Raw genomic sequence first — 17,105 nt, 5'->3', positions numbered from 1 at the left:
CAGATGAAACAGTACGTTCTCCAAGACCAGATGCTCCTGGTATTTTCCCTCTTGCCAGCTGATCTCCCAACCTCAAAAATTGCCAAATACTCAACACATAGGTGCACATGCATGTTCTGTTCGCTTTCTTTATTTCAATACCTTGGGCCCACTGTAATGAACCTTTCAACTCTTTCCTCCTGCATACCGTGCTGTGGAACAGATACTTTTGAGAGTACAGCTGTAGGTCAAGGAAGATCCTGCACTGCTAAAAAGGGATTAGCATCAGTGAAACACTGAAAACCTTGCTTTTCACTGGGAGGATAAAAGACGTACTATCATTTCTCTATCTGTTCATGGAGTGATTTCTTGGGAGATGGCATTTTCTTGTTTGTAAATCAGCTATTTCTCTAATGGAAGTAAGCAGGTCCTTACAGGTCCTACCCTGGCATTCATTTTTTCCTCTTCATCTGCCTGGAAGATGAGTTAAGCATGGAGACAGCATAGAGAACTGGCTGACTTAAGTTGAAGGCCACATTTCTAGGAAAGAAGTGCCCTTAGATTCATCTTCCAAATCTTTCCTCAAAACTCGCTTCACTCAGGAAGACCACAGGTTTCTTAGCATATGTCAGCAGAAACAACCATCCATGAGACTTACAGACTTCATCTCTCAGTACAATTTTTGTGCCTTGTCCATTTGTTTATACCATGGGTATCCCATTCTAGATTTTTTCTTCACTATCTTACAAAAGTACGGACTATGCTGCGAAATAACCCTAGGGAAGCTTAATACAGTAAAACTGATTACATGTTGGGGTCAGTGGAACAATATAATAGAAGTTTGAATGACTGGCTTTTTAGGACTGGTCTGGCTCCATCTCAGCCAGACCCACTACCCCAGACCAGGTTACCTGATACAGTGCGAGTATTTCCAATATGAAACAGCACAGTAAAAGGATGAGAAGAACAGGTTTTAATGAGAGAAAGGAGAAATACAGCAATACAGCTGATACAAAAAAGTACACAATATAACACAAGTGCCTAATAAATTAGCAGAGAACTCGAGAAACAGGAAGAAAATTTCAGATGGTTGAAGAAAGAGGCTTGCTCAAAAAGATACAATCTTAAGTCTTCATAGATATATATACATTCTTGGCAGTATAGGAAACGTACAGTTCTTACATAGAAAATATTGACTGTCTGAAGTGGTAGTATCAATTCCTGAAGAATATTTGCATATGGTACATTATGAAGAATACACACAGGCAATTTAGCATTCAAAAAATCTCCAAGTAAAGGAAAACATTATAGACCCCTCTTGGTAGACAGGCTTCTTCTAACAGCAGCAATTGGATCTGTTCAGTATTCCATATGAAAACAAACAAACCTGGAAATAGCAAAGAATAAGCAAGACCTTTTGTACTGCACAACAAATTATGCACCGATTAGGCAGCAAGATTCAATACATAAGAATAAATACTCCTGCCTCACCAAGCTTCCCCTTGCCTTTCAAGATCAAATTATTTCCTTTCTTTCCCAGTCATCTCTAAGCTTTCCTTCCTGGGGATATGAATTAGGTGAGAGTGAGTCATAGCGAAGTGAGAAGAGCGGTCAACAGCTGTTAACCTTAAAACCAATCCAGGGAAAGTTTACAGGAAGAGGTGCGCATTAGCCACAGCTCCTAACATCAGCAGAACATCAGCCTTTGTTCTGATAATAAAGTCTAAGCATTATGAAGGAGCCACAAAGCTTCAGATAAAAGGAGCCAGTATGTACTGTTGCCACTATTTTGGCACTTTCAAAGTGTACAGAGAAAGTCTGTTTCTTAGAAGTCATACAGCTAGACAAGTAGAGGACCTCTCCTGCAGAGCACCTAAGCTCAGTTCCTAGGTTAAAGATCTACCTGCTACCAGTCTCCTCAACTGATACATTATTCTCTTCCTAAAGCCCTACCTACCTAGCCATTTATGTGATGCTAAAAGGGATTTTGCTAATAGTTGCCACATGGTTGCACAGCATATAGGTCTCTGAAAGATGATGGGAAGGTGCAACTGGAAGCATACGACACACAGAAAAACATTCTTTCTTCAGTCATCACTTACTTAGACAAGAGTAACCAGTGTTCATTACTAAAGTGCTTGTACTAAGGAGCCAGAAAAATATAGTGCAGAAACTAACTATTGCCAGGATTGCTTAAAATTAATTTCATCTTCAGGATGAAAGAGGAATTATAAATAAACTTCTGCATAAAAGATCAAACGAAGTGCTGATACAACATTTATGCGTCCCTGTAAAAGCACTCCCTATTCCATTCAATCATTACTAATTGAAGGATGGATAAGCCGCATCCACACCACCTAGGCAGCTGTCAGGGATACAGGATAAGGAGAAAAAGCGATACATGCAGTAGTGAGGCAGAATTTTACTACAGATGCTGAAGAAATAATAGCAACCAAAAAGACTTTGAAAGCAATTAGCGTTACAATTGAGAAAACTACTTCTGAAACCAGGGAAACCCAGCCAAAAATTTTAAAAAATGGCTTAAAAATAATCCTGGTGATGCATGTGATCAAATATGTAAAAAAGAGGTCCTGATTCATATCCACGGGAAAAAGGAAGGAGGTAAAGTGGGAAAGTAAGAAAAAGAGAAAAAAAAAGGGTTTGGGAAAATACCATAGGCAAGAAACCCTATCACAAAGGGCAGAACCCAGGAATGTCTTCCTGCTACTGCTGACATCCAACCCAGAACTTTAGTTCTTGGAGCCTTAACACAGCCAGCCACCAGGCTTCATACCTGCTTTAAAGACCTGCCTGAGGCCGATCTAATCAACTGTGTTTAAAGCAGCGTCAGCAACTGGTGGGGTAGGTAGGCAGAAGAGGCTCCCAGTGGGGCCAAACAACATGGGTTTTCAGGGCAGCCTAAGGAAAGAGGCTGACATCATACAGAGCTTAAAGGAAGAGATATGGAGATTGATTTACATACAGCTTGATACACCAGCACAGCAGGACTGAGTCTTTCTGTGGAAAAGAAATGTAGATAAAATACAGGTTTTTTTAAGAGCTGCTGAAGACTACCAGTCTGGTGAACTTTTTCTGTCTCCACTTCACACTGAAGAGAAATTGAGGATCCTTCCCAGTGTCTGCGAACTTGAGAGGGTATCACATGTGATTTCCCTCTGTAGCCCTGCCAGAAGTCTCTTGCTGCAGTTCGTTCTTTTAAGCATTTCCTCTTATATTTTAGCTCTCATTTATTAACCAATTAAACAGCAGCTTATCAAGATTCTTTTCTTTCCCTTCCCTGGGGTTTCCTTGGCAATCTATGCTGCCCTTAGGCCTTGTTTTGGGAAATGCTAAGACTTAGCAGGCAGGAAATGTTGAGGAACATGTATTTGTTTACATGTTTGAGACAGGGCAGATGGGCACCGAGGCACTCACAGCAGCTCAAGTGCAAAGCCTTGATAAGAGAAAACAACATTAAATAGCTTTTCTAATAAAGGGTGTAAAATCAGCATGCATTTTAAATAACTCCGCACAGCCTGCTTGGTAGAACAGAATTCAGTTCTTTTGCCATTAGATAGCAAGAAGCTACTTCTGAGTGAGTAACTGGAAAGTTTGATATGAGAAAAGTACCACCTCTTCGCTAGACAAGACTTTCAATGTGATACCTGGCAATACACATGTACAATATGAAGTGTGTGTGTACATATATACACATAGAGATATATATAAAAACCTCACACAAACCCCTCAAATTAAGTTAAGAAACAATCCATTAATGCTGCTCAACAAAAATTCAAAATGGTTCAATTCAGGGGAGATTTAGTAGTAATTGTGTTCTGAAAACACACGCTCTTTGACAGTGGGAAAGGTTTAAGCACAACTGCTAGATCCCAGAGCTTCCAGACCTCAAGGCTAGGCAGCTGTGGAGCCAAAGCACATTGGCATAGCAGCTGGAGAGCATGTTTTCAGCCCCTACTGCAGCAAGAAGCAAGCTTATTTTGGGGAACACAGAGTCAGCCATAACTGTGCCACCCTCCTGTTGGAAAGAAAAAGTAAAGTTCATGTAATGAGGAATGTGTGTTCAAGGATCAGTCTTGCTGAGGAGACATCACCATCTTATGATCATTAAGGAGGAAGATTTCTGGAAGTGAAAGTTCTGAAGTCCAGGAAAGAATAGGAGGGCCAGGTTGAAATGGAGGTCAAAGCTCCCTGGAAGGAAAGCCAGGACAGATGAGTTACCAGCCCTAAGAATCCTTTTTACAAGTTTTTGACTGGGAATGTGCAGAAGCACCTCGGTGTGGGTTCCCTCTAACCTGGCATGTCATAAAGTTTAGACAATGGGTTCAGAAATGAAGGGAAAAAGTGGCCAACTTCCTAACGAGTTGGCAGCAGAATGCTGGAGAAGAGCTGAAGACTAAGAGGGAAGAGAGAGACCACCATAGGAAAGGATGGACCTAGCAAAAACTGGAGCTTTGAAAGATACCTGCAGAGTCATTGAGCCTAGCTCAGCACCCCCTAGTCAATCACCTCAGTACAACCCCTCCCAGAAGCGGTCAAACCAGAAGAGCTTCTCCAGCCCTTGTGTGCCCAGGCCCCGTGCTTTGCAATGTGGCCACTAATGTTTAAGCTTCTATTGAAAATATATTACCTGGTGCATTACAGGATAGTAACCTAGGCGAGAAACAAACAAAAAAAACCCCTCCACAATTGGTTTGTATGGTCTATGAAGAGGAAAGCTGAGAAGGAAAAAGTTTATCAATGGGATTGCATATAGCATGGATGCTGCAATAGAACAAGACAGAGACCAAATGCTTTTGATGCATCCCGCTCCTGTATAGGTTTCACTCAGCGCTGTTCTATGATCTCTACAAGCTCTGCAGACCTTGAGCACACAGGTGCATGCAGACTGACTGTGAACACTCACGTTAGAACATTAAAAATTTTGAGTACAATGTCATGCTGAGCAGCACAGGAACAGACAGCATGAATTCGTTTAAATTTGACCACGTGTGGCTTCGGATGAAAGATCTGGAGGACAATTCATAGATTTCTGGCTTTTATCCCATAATACATTTAAAGCCTGTTGTTATTATTACTATTTTTGAAACACAGGTATCAAACATTATAAACAGCCCTCATTTATGGTGCTTCTATTGAGATCAAATGCATGATTCTCTGTTAATATCTTCAGTAGTCATTACTAAGCACTGACTTTTCTCTTTTTGTTTATTTAGGAATGGACCTCTTTTTAATAGCAAAAAGTAACGGAAAGCATTGGTCACTCTCTATTTGGAAATTTGAGATTATTTTCAGTTCTCATCCATGCAGCTGGAGAAGGTCAAGAAGCCGTCTTTAAATATTAAGATTTGAGCACAAATCAAGCCAACTAATGACACTTATTTTGGGACTTTGTACTAGAATTGCAGCTATTTCTAAAACACAACTGGTGTTTTTCAGTAGGCCAGAATTACTTATAAAAGCCAATATACACCAAAAGCATGGTATAAATTTGAGCTGCTATACATTATTATTTCTGTTTTGACTGTAATACTCCCCGTTAGGCTGTCTGCCTTCTGTTTCAGTTCTCAAGTCAAGTGGGAAAATCAGTATACATTTCTAGATCTAGTCATTCCAATGCTGAAGATACAGAAGAATCAAGCTGCGTTTCAAACACAAAAAGGATTTGTGTATTATTTTAAAATCTGAACCTCTTAAGAGCAGTGGTAAAGGACAAGAGGACAAGAAGGGTGAAAACTGTAAGCAGAAAAAAACATGCATGATAATTTCAGGTTTACTGGCAGTATAATAAACAGTTCTTAGAGACTCTGTAGAATAAGACACAACAGGTCTTGGGCAGCCTAGGCCTGAAGAACAAAAAAAAATGGAGTCAAAATGAATGAAGAAAATAATGAGTGGCATATCATCCTCAATCAACAGAAAATATCGAGATGAAAGAAACAACAAATGGAATTGAGTTTATCCCACTTCAGTACCGACACTAATGATGTAACTCACAGCATGTAAACATTAATTCAAACTGATGTAAATTTGATTAATATGGCATTCCTCCTCATCACCCAGGCACGTATTCCCTCCTGCTCCCCTGAGATGCTACTAGTGCTCTTTCAACCACACGATGAATTAATTGAGGGAGCCAGCTGCAAGTTAAAGCAGTGGTGCATTTTCAGTCAGATCCATGTCCTAAATCACTGAATGGTTACAAAAGCCAGCCTAAAGGAGGGATGGAGATTGCATGGCCATGGCAGGGTCATGGCAGTCTGGACTTAGATTGGTTTAAGCTGCTATAGAACTGCATCCCCTAAAGCAGACTGTCCATGAGGCCTTTAAGATTTAAAGCTGAGAAGGTATAAAGGTCAAAATACGCTGATCATGTGGAAGTATTCAAGTTTTGGTCCTATTCAACCCTTTTAAAATAAGCCACTTTGTAACAAAGAAACAAACTTTTTCCTCATCTAGTAAATCACGGTTACTGCTTCAGAATCCTATGTTCAACTCAGAAAGTGTAACGTGGGCTAACAGAACATTCAAGCTGTTGAGTCAAGTTTTATTCTGACAAACCTGCCAATAACTTAAGAGACGGCAGTGTGAAAGGTGAGGCAGAATATCGAGAACAGTTACATACTGATCTGTAGCTTAAACTATATTGCTGTATCCATCTACACAGCAAAGTTCATGGCAGGTAGATTTCACCCCTACCTATGACCATGTCTTATTATCACAGTTACAGTACCATCACCACTTATCTGATTACTGCACAAATTTCCAAGTCAAATAAATCAAAGTGTATGTTTTGGCATTCAAAATTCAAGGTGGTAAAATAAAAACATATACATGAGGAAATTAAATATCGTGAGAATATGAATAAAGCATACCTCCAAGCATTTTAAAAATTAGCCACAGAAGCCTTCAGTCTGATCTCTGATATCCATATATCCACTGCCATGTTTCTTGTGCGATAATATATTTTGTGATACGTGCTTGTTCATCAGAGACCAGAACAGCTCTGAAAAGTCAAGCTGAAATTTAAACAAGTGTTGTTTGGCGTCGTTAGTTTGTGTAGACCAGGTGGCAGCTATTGGAAGATCATTTTGATTTAACAACTTTTTGTTTTGTTAGCAAAGAAGAACATTGTCCAGCCAAATCCTGCTGACAGTGAATCAGAATCTCCTCCATTAGATCAAACATTTTCATTTGTCATCCTAATAGCTAGGGGTAAAAGATCTGAGAAGCTTTTTTTCCTATATGGACTCAAAAATATTTGAATGGTTCAGTGTTTTGTGGGAGGTGATTATTACTCCATACTCAGCACTGCTGAGGTTACGTCTGGAGTACTGCACCATTATACTTCAAAAACTGGACAGATTTCTAAGGAAAGCAACCAAAAGGTGGAAAACATGACCTCTGCGGAAGGACTGAGAGAAGTGGGCTTGCTCAGTTTAAAAAAGAAAATTAAAAAGCATTATTGACAAATCTTCTTGTTTGTAAAGGATTGTAATAAAGATGAGCGCATACGGGCGTTGGGACTAGTAATAATTGACCAAACACGAGACTGAACAAATTTACGGAAGAGAATTCCATCGGGACCTGTTAAGCTGACAGTCACCACCACTGGCTCAAGAAGTCCCTGAGCCACAAATTGTTGGGGAGAAGCCTGGGGAAACATCCTACATGGTCTCCCTTTGCTCACACTCTTCCCTCAGCATCTGCTATTAGTCCCTGTCACAGACAAGATCCCAGAGTAGCCTGACCCTTTACTCTGTCCAAGTGCCTTTCTCGCACTCTGCCCGCTTTTTCAGATGAGACAGTATGAAAATCTGTTAATTCTAAAGAGTAATTAGCCCTGGGAACAAGCCACTTGCAGAGCAACAGCAGCTCTTCACTAAATACTTTAAAGAACAAGGGCAGTTTAGTAGACTTGACCCCTTGTTCCTGTTAAAAGAAAAAGGAAAAAAAAGAAAAAAAGAGATAGATTACAAGATTACAAAGTTCAGTGTGGGCCAACAACTCTACACAGTCCACCATTTAGGTGTTTTTTTACTGCCAAAGAAATTAGTAAGACACTTGCAAATTCTGCACTTCAGATACACATAAAATTTCCAATAGTCTTAACAGTCGGGTCACACACAGGTAGGTGTGCTCAGGACAAAATCAGAAACCTCAATAAAACTGGCTACTCTACCAGATTCCATCTTGTATTTAGAAAACTAAGTGCAAGATTCAGTCACGTCTAGTAATCCTCTGTTGGGAGTAAAACTGTCTCATTACTGCAACTGATAGCAGAAGCTTTCACATTTGCGAATCTTGCTTATAGTTGACACAGGCACATTTGACTCCATTTGAAAGATGCTCGATTATCTGTAATTTTCAAAATTTGCTTCCATTACACCACTGTTTCATTTCTGTCATGAAGACATACACTTAAAAAAAGGGACAAGTAATCTTCTTATCACAGATCTTTGCCCCCATTTAAGCCTTTACCTAGATCTTTAGCTGTAAAGTTAAGTGACATAAAAGATGCAGTGCTAGATTGCAATCCAACCTAAGAAGCAAATATCGTCTTTGGAGTGCCTTCCAGGTAGGACAGGAGGAGAAGAAATTATTTAACCCTATATAATTCCTTGCTTCTTTACATCTTCACAGAGCTGCTAATTGGAAACGGAATAGGGGAAATGCATTTATTGTTAGCTCTGCTCTTCGCAAAGAATTTTGGCAGCTGATATCCTTTGGCATAACCCATTATTTAGTATGGATTTCCTGATTAACATGTTTCAAAAAGTTACAAAGCTCTAAGAAGTAAATGTTCTGTTTTCACAAAAATCCCTATCTAAGGTAATGAGCCAAAGAACACAGGACAGCACTCAGACCTCGACAAGCTCAATACATTAACACAACTCTTCAGCACTAATACACACTTCAGTGTGTTGATATACATTATTTTAAATGCAACAATAAATGATGATTGCCAAGAAATCTGTCAGGTTCTTGAAGGAATCTACAGCATGTATGCACAGTCCTTTCAAATGACATAATTATGAGGAAATCTGGATTATAACAGACTATTTATATGTAGATGGAACTTGGTTATCAAATCAAGGGAAGCCATGCTTTGTGTGCTGTACACCGTTAGCCCTACTTTTCTGCAGGGAGAATATTAAATATATCAAAATAAATGACCTGATGGCTGTTATATATAGATGTGATGAGAGGCAGAGAAAGCAAGTGAGCCCAGGTGTGCAACTTCTAAGACTGCATTAAGTAAGACCATGGAAATCAGTTAAACTGCTTGTAGAAAATCTATTTGTTCAAAGTAGGATCAGAACTTGCTCCAAAAAGTCATCCTTTGATCATACCCATGTCTAATGTCAAGGCTGTAATTTCACACTACACCATCTTTGCCAATAATATAAACATGAGCAATCTTGAGTCTCACGCCAGCAACACAGTATGTGCTGATAGAGCTGTTTGGAGGTAAATGCTGTAAACTGCATCACTGCAATAAGAACAGTGAAAAATAACCCCTAAAAAGGGTGGATTTTTGACCCAAGTGGACTCAGTGAGCTGGTTTATAACATGGCCACAAAAACCCGTGTTGACCCAGCTGATGGGTGAAAATGAACAACTAATGATGGATGGGGTTTCTTAGGCCAGTTTCATCACCAAGACAGCGTATTATAAAACTAGGTCCCAAGTGATCTGCCAAAGTAGATTCTCCAGGTCTTTTGCTAAGGACTGCAGCAAAGGAATAAGGAGCTAGCAACTTTTATAAATGTGAGATCTGAAACCTATTTTAGTAGCAATGCAAAGCATTCATGCTACTACTGACTTTATCCAAAACTGTGAGGACAGTGATAATTTATATCCTAAAGCTGATCATTCTTCCAAGTTGGTATCAGCTATATACATTGTAAACTAAGATTTGGATCCCATGGGAAAAGTTCAGGAGTATCAGTTCCGGGATACACAACATCAGATCGTGAGATGCTAGTGGATGAGTTCATGGAAATATATTAATGGAACATACGTTTAGGCAGTCAGAACAATTAGCTAGGAAAAAAAAATATCTGGGCACTTTGTGAACTCAAGGATCTCAAGTCAAGGATGAGGAAGACTTCTTTTTCAGAAGCATGGACAATGCTTCAAACACAATTTATCCAAAGCAGTTGTTCTAGACTTGATAAAAAAATTGCTTACCACAGAGAAAATAAAACAGTGTTTCATCATCTTAGCCTAACCTTTACAGGCCTACAGAAGAATATACTCTACTGCTAAGAGGAGGCTTAGCTTCTGAATACACTATGAGAAACATCTTTTTTTTCTTTTACAAGTTCCCCAAGACATCATCCATTCAGCTTCCAGTCACACAGAACACAGTGTTACTGGGTAATGAAGAATGGCAAAACATTCTCTTTCCAAAATCTGTGTGTGAGGGAGAAGACAGGCATTGTATTGTGAAAGAACAGTGTAAGTCACATACTCCCTTCTCTATCAATTGATATTTACCTCTTTACGGTCTGTGAAAAAATCCACATATTTAACAGCGTTCATACAAAATCACCAATAGAAGAGAGGGAGGTTGAAAGAAAGCACTTGTTTTCTGACATATAGTCAAGAGTTCCACCCTAGCCTGCTGACTTTCACGAGCTTCCCCACTTCCTACAACAGCATCCTAGGAAAGAGATTGCTCCGAACCACTTGCATCTAAAAAACCCTTTATTCTTTAGAATCAGCAAGAGAAAATAAATACCCTAAGTAACTGATGAGGTGTTTTGTGACTGGAAATGTATCCAGGTCCAAGCAGAGCATTCCATACAACGACACGGCTCCCTCGCCATTAGAGACATGAGACCTTTGCTTCATTTTGTGTCAGAGGGCAAAAGGAAGAGAAGGCAGTGAAGCCATTAACTGGCTCCTCTATGAGGTGAGCATCAGTTTGTTGCTCCTTGTAACACCACCACAGAGAAAAAAACAACCCACATAACGTCATACCAAACATCCAGACTTCGGTGTCAACTAAGTTACAAGATACACCTTAGAAAATACACAATTCTTGTTCTCTCATGGATTCTTAATCACACAGGTTATAGTTGTGATCTAAGGAAAAATGAAAGAACATTAGGAAAAAGCAAGTATGCTTGTTTAAACAAAATACGGTATGTTGTTAAGCACTCATATAATTTTGCTTTAAGAAAATTACTTCAGGACATAAACAAAAATGTACAATCAATCATTATATTAAATCAAACAATTATATTAAGGTTCAATTTACAAAAGGTTAACAAATAATTAATAGCTGTTTTAATAAATAGGTATTTACTTCTCATCTATTATCAATCCAATAGATAGCTTCTAGCTGTCCACAGTACTTTCTACTGATGTGCTTATAACCCTCCCTAACATAAACTACACATTTCTCTAACGTGAATTACAACATCTAGAAATCATTTATTAACCCTTCATAAAATTCTAAATAAACCTTAATATGAAGCATGACTAACTTTATACTATTTCAGCCCCATACCCCAGGACACATCAAATACTAGCTCTTTCAAGTTTTTATTTAAGATTCTACATTTTAGTTGGGAGCCACATCACTAGCCACAGAATCACAAATGCCTACAGTGGCTTAGCCAACACACTGCAGACACAAGAAGTGAAAGTAAAGTGGTGGGGGAAGATCAGAGGGAACAGTTCAGGTTCTTCCAAAAGAAATGTCCTTGCTTTTTTGTTGGAACAAACATTGATACCATGACAACAGAATCAGAGAGCAAAAAAACGGAGCCTGTTGTAATTCAAGACGTTTTTCCTTCTTTTTAGAAAAAAAAAAAAACAACACAATACATTATAATATAAATAAATAAAACAGAAAACACAAAGGTAAATTCCAGACCCCACCACTAGGATCTTAAAAAGGCAACAGCCAGCTATTTCTTGGATGCAGCCTAAACTTCTCTTACCTGCAAGTTTTCAATATACTTAGAAGTCCTATTTAACGTATCAGACTTAGGGAACAAGATGTATTATATTTAGGTCTCCTTTTTTCCATCCAGTATTTTCATCTTCAAACCCCCACCTTAGTTTTTTCCACCAAATTGCCTGCTGTTGGTTTAACAAAGTTCAGCTCAGACTTATACTTTTCCTTCGCTTTCAGAGCCTCTATCTTCATTCTCACAGTCCTCCACAAGGTCTTCACGCTCCTGTGTCTTCTCTTCCTCCTCCTCCTCATCTCCAAAAGTCTCTTCTTGCATTGTAGTAAAAGTGAAAGACCTGGCAGCAACTTGTGCAGCCAGACCAGATGTGAAGTTTAAATCTGTTGATATGTGGAGCTGGGCCAGCCTATGCTTGATTTTTGAATGTAATGCATCTTTAGAGGGAGACTGTGAAACCTCTACTCCATCCATATTGCTTGGCTTGAGTTCTTCAAGTTCCCCTTCATGCTGATAACACATTCTTTCTTCAGCCCCTGTAGAAATACCGTCATGAGTAGTACTGTCTTTGTTTTTCTCCATCTCAGGATCTTCATACAAATATTCTGTCCTGCTTTTATCAGCAGCATTCACTTTTGGATTAGAGTCTTTTTCTTCAGATTTATCACAACTTTGGCTGCAGTCCTGCTTTTCTGTATCTATATTCATATGTGATTCCAAATTATTTAGGAGCTTCAGTGGTTCTACAGGAGACAAGGGTTTCACTGCAGCTTAAAAAGGGGGAAAAAAATTAAATGATAACTAAAAGCAAGCTGCTATATATAAATAATTTATTTGTGTCTGAAAAGGTGCAAGATTGTAAGGGTCAAAATGGCTTAAAAAAATCCCAAAACAACAGAAACAAAAACCACAATCAAACAAAACTTAAAATAAAGCAATGTTTTCTAATCATAAAGCTGAAGTGAAATGTGATAGCTACTTGTTGTAACTACTCCTTAAAATCTGTGACGTAAAGAGCACGAAATTGATGATGTTTAAAACCAGCATCAAACACAGACGATGCATTCAATGCTGAAGTAAAAAACAAGTAAAACTACTGCACTGTATACAGATTTGAACTGTCTTCGTTTTAAACAACCTAATCCAGTAAAGACAGCTGGTACATGAAAAAGTCCTTATAGGCAATATCTGATCTCATACACCACAACATATAAATACAACACGTATTCATACAGTCAGGTAAGGTGTCCTCACAAATAAAGTGTGGTTTAATTTAGCCTCTCTTGAAGTTAGTAGCAGCAGCGAGTCCCATTGCCAGCAACGGGATGCTTGCCAGGAAGTCTCTCCTCCCAGTGTTAAGGGTTAGTATAACTTGGTACAATCACTTCTTGAAGAACAGACGTCTTTCTTTTTAAGAAAACGATATAATGTCCATTTCCAAGTAACAGATTCCCTAAACTGCAGTAGCTCCATTACAGTAGCAGCACGAACATAAATGAGAGCGGCAACAGCAGATTCCCAAGTAGCATTTCCCTTTCTAATTCCATTCTGACTTTACCCCTGTAAGCAGAGATGAAAATAACTCTGGGAAATACACAAACTTTTCACGGGAAACAAAATTTACGGTATTAGGATTTTTCCATCGCATCCTATTTCAGTAATATTTACTTTAGCTAGCTGAAGGCAGGCGCATCATTACAGTTGTCACATTGATAATTACTGTCATTAGCACACTGAAAGACTGTGGCTTCGAATTTGTGTTACACTGTTTGTTTTAAAACCTCATATACTGAAGGAGCACTGCACCAGATTCATCTCAATTATTAACGGGCTAGTTCGTTCCCCATCTTGTAAAAAACATGCTGCTACTTATTTCTGCCTGTTTGCTTGAAGAGGCAGGAATATGCACAGTAATCTTATCATTTGGGAGCAAACTTGTTGCCTACTTCCTCCAAAGAATACTTCCAAAGCCAAAATTTCTCGAAAAATAAATACATACTTCGGATTGGTAGCTGGCCAATTTGCTGAGCTGATTAGTTAATAAGCAAGGTGGAATTCATCAATTCTCAGAGTGTAGCTTTCCAGCTCTGAGAAACAGCTGTATAAGAACTGTTGTATGGACAAGGTGGGAGAAGGGGAAACAGCTGGGTACAACACAACCACTGACAGAATGAACTTTTTTGGGGGAAGAGGTTAGGGGAAAGGCTAGAAGTGATTTTGCACCAGAAGAATGTTATTTTATAATGTTTGACAAATGAAAACGAAGCCACTAACAACTTCACAGACCTCTTCAACAGCACTTCCATTTTACTGGCTCAACAGGATGCCAAAAGATCAAAAATATAAGCTCACCTACATTCCCATAAATTATCTACTGCCCAGTAAGCAGTATTACCATGGTGCTGGGCCTGGGCAAATTTGCTTTAGTCTGGTGCTCTGCTAAGATGATGTTTTTCCTCTGGGATCCAACCTGTCATCTCCAGTTGACTTCATGCTGTCTTCTTTAGACATATCGACTTCTTTGGAGCTGATCTCTTTAATGTGGAAACCCTCTTCAATGAACCAAGAACCCTAACAAATCAGAATGGCTTGCTGGGTGCCTTGACTAACAGATTAAAGCCTTTGAATATTGCAGGATATTTTTCACAATAATCACAAGTTACAAGAACACAGGATTTCTGGAATACGATCATCCTGTAAAAGCAAGATTTAAGAGGGCTATGGAAAAGTGTGATATCATGGCCATCCATCGACTTGGGCCAATGGAGACAAGAATATGAACCTTTCTGGGTTTAAATCTTCAAGATAAAGCAATCCACAAATGTGGAAAGCTCACAAAAATGTTTCTTTAAGGAATGACTCGTGTGTATGGATAAATAAAGTCTGCAGCAATAATATGCCAGGGTCCATTATGTCATATTTAACTGACTTGTGTTTCTTTTGAAGAAATAATGAAGAAATTCCTTAAAAACCAGTAGAAGATGTTATGTCTGCTGTCCATATCACTCTTTCAGATTAGACACACAGAGACTCTGAGCCAAAAGTAGACAATGTTAATTACTTTCATGAACCGCCCTCATGTTTTCCAGTTTTGTACAGGATGGAAGTAATCATTGATTACTCCAGCTAGGCAGCTGGAGGAAATCACACTTTCCTCCCTCCCCACCGCTGAATCTCGAATCCTAAACCAATGTAATATCTGTACAGAGAAAGGAAAGGAACCAACATGAGCCACAAAGGCTTTCAGGTGAACAGTTACTGAAGACTACAGGAGTCAGCTGACTCTTTCCAGCTATGGCCACAAATGGCCCGAGGATATACTGATGCGGACAGGTATCAGCTGCTAACCTAGATAAGGAAATATCCTATGCAAGCTCTCCTGACAAGAACTGTTTCTGCAGCAGTCACTAGATCTGTCAAGACTTGAACTGGAGGCAGGATTCCTTCCTTCTCCCTTCAAGAGGGCAGGAAGGAAGACTTGAAGAGATTTATGTGAAGAGTTGTGTGGTGTCACATCTAACACCAGAAGGATAATACAGAAATCCTACTCTTGAGCAGACTCTGATTCAATCTGATGTCTTAGGTTTTTTTCATTCAACTAGAAGAGAAGTCAATACCAATGGCCAAGTGATTTCTTTTACCACAGTTGTAGCTAAATGGACATAAAGAAGAAAGTTGTAAAGAACAGACACTTTTGTGGGTTTGATGTCAAAAGAAATAGTCTCATAAATAGGCATGGCCTATTACTGTGGGATCCCACTAAATTATTGAAAGAGGCAATCCATGGTCTTTTCTCCTTGTAGACACTGGCAGAGGCAGAATCCTTGGGTATGTTGCCAGAGGGTTGTTTTTCATAACATAGAACATGAAATTTTTTAGAGGGCTTTTCCTAACCTGTCTTTAAGAGGAAGGAATGAAAATGGGAAAAAGAAGGGAAAAAGGAAAAGACAAACTACTGCCAATTTTAAAGATTATAAACCAAACAGCTCAAGCAGTGAAAGGAATCAAGTTGTATCCAGTCTTATTGCTGGAACAGAGACAGACTGTCTTGTTGAGGCAAGAGAAATTTTCATATTCCTGCCTTCAAGTGCAAGTGGATGGAGCTACCCAGCAGTCCTCAGAGTTAGTAAAGGCTAGTTTGGAAGAACTCTTCTTGTTAGGGTTTTTTTTTGTTGTTGAAAACATATTCTGTATACTCACTCTCCCATGGAAACAAAAGCCAGTCTTACTCTTTTATAAGCCTTTAATATTTCAAAGTCTAGCTCTTCACTTTAACCTATATATTTTTGTAAGTCTGCGATAATTTCTGCTGGTTTCTTTAAATTCTGAGAAGTAATTTATTTATGCACCCTGATTAAAATTCGTATTTACTGGAAAGCCATGAAAGAAAGTCAGTTCAGTTTGCGTGGTTTATAGCCTGACAGTTCTGTTTATGCTGTCTTAGTATTTTGCGTGTTTAATATTTTAGCTCAATGTTTTGTTTAGAGCCAAATTCCTGTTTCTGTGAGTTCTTTTCAATATAGAGTAAAATGATTGCTACAAGTAATATAGAGAGATGGAATAGAAAACTAAGGCCACACAGCTCTATCAAAGACACTACTACAGCTAAGCACTGTCCAAATTCTAACATGGTCAGAAGTTGATGGCAAACAGACACCTATCCTTTCTTAAAAAGGAATTAATTTTCAAAAGCAATGCTTACCATGGTCGCTGAATAGCAGCTGTTTCCATTTCTGTCTTTCTATTTCTGAAGCTTTAAATCCCAGTACGGATTTCAATTCTTGTAACACCCTCTTAGATTCCTGTCTCTCTCGTTCTTGTCTCTCTCTTTCTTCCTGGGAAAAGCAGTAAAAATCTTCCCTTTTGTATTCATTCTCCACATCTGAATAATCAACATATGCTTCCAATTCCTAAAGAAAGAAAAAAAATTTTGATCTTCACTGTCAGTGTAGATCCTGTCCTACAATCTGATGCACAACCAAGTGATCTCAACACACGCCAACGACAGTAATAGGATGGAGCCCTGTTTGAGCAGAGCCAGTGGATCTGACACTGCTCTCAGTTATATCTGTATAATTTTGGAGCAAGTCCACTCATTGAAAGTTAACATTACTGCAGTAAACCTAAGATTTACTTTCATACACCAGTATGCTCAAGTGATATACCTTGAAAATGGGAGTG

The 17,105-nt window shown here is 38.9% G+C and overlaps 1 protein-coding gene across 4 annotated transcripts in view; it reads right to left on the bottom strand.

Moving 5' to 3' along the window:
- Positions 1-937: 937 nt before the first annotated feature.
- The window catches only part of VEZT (vezatin, adherens junctions transmembrane protein), a 67,423-nt gene continuing 51,255 nt past the window's right edge, over positions 938-17,105 (bottom strand). For 2 of the 4 annotated variants that reach the window (XM_075151416.1, XM_075151422.1), the window contains exons 11-12: positions 16,627-16,834; positions 938-12,694 (exon numbers count right to left, since the gene is read on the bottom strand). In XM_075151416.1, coding sequence (XP_075007517.1) covers positions 12,126-12,694; positions 16,627-16,834 — 777 coding nt within the window. In that variant the 3' untranslated portion in view covers positions 938-12,125. Of the gene's footprint in view, positions 12,695-13,099; positions 13,485-16,626; positions 16,835-17,105 lie in introns of those variants that run through there. The other 2 variants (XM_075151431.1, XM_075151440.1) reach the window with 2 other exon arrangements.

The sequence above is a fragment of the Calonectris borealis genome, chromosome 1 (assembly GCF_964195595.1).
Source record: "Calonectris borealis chromosome 1, bCalBor7.hap1.2, whole genome shotgun sequence".
NCBI classification, from domain to species: Eukaryota; Metazoa; Chordata; class Aves; order Procellariiformes; family Procellariidae; genus Calonectris; species Calonectris borealis.
Note: the sequence above shows the minus strand (reverse complement) of the source record. Positions and strands in the feature narration are given on the sequence as shown.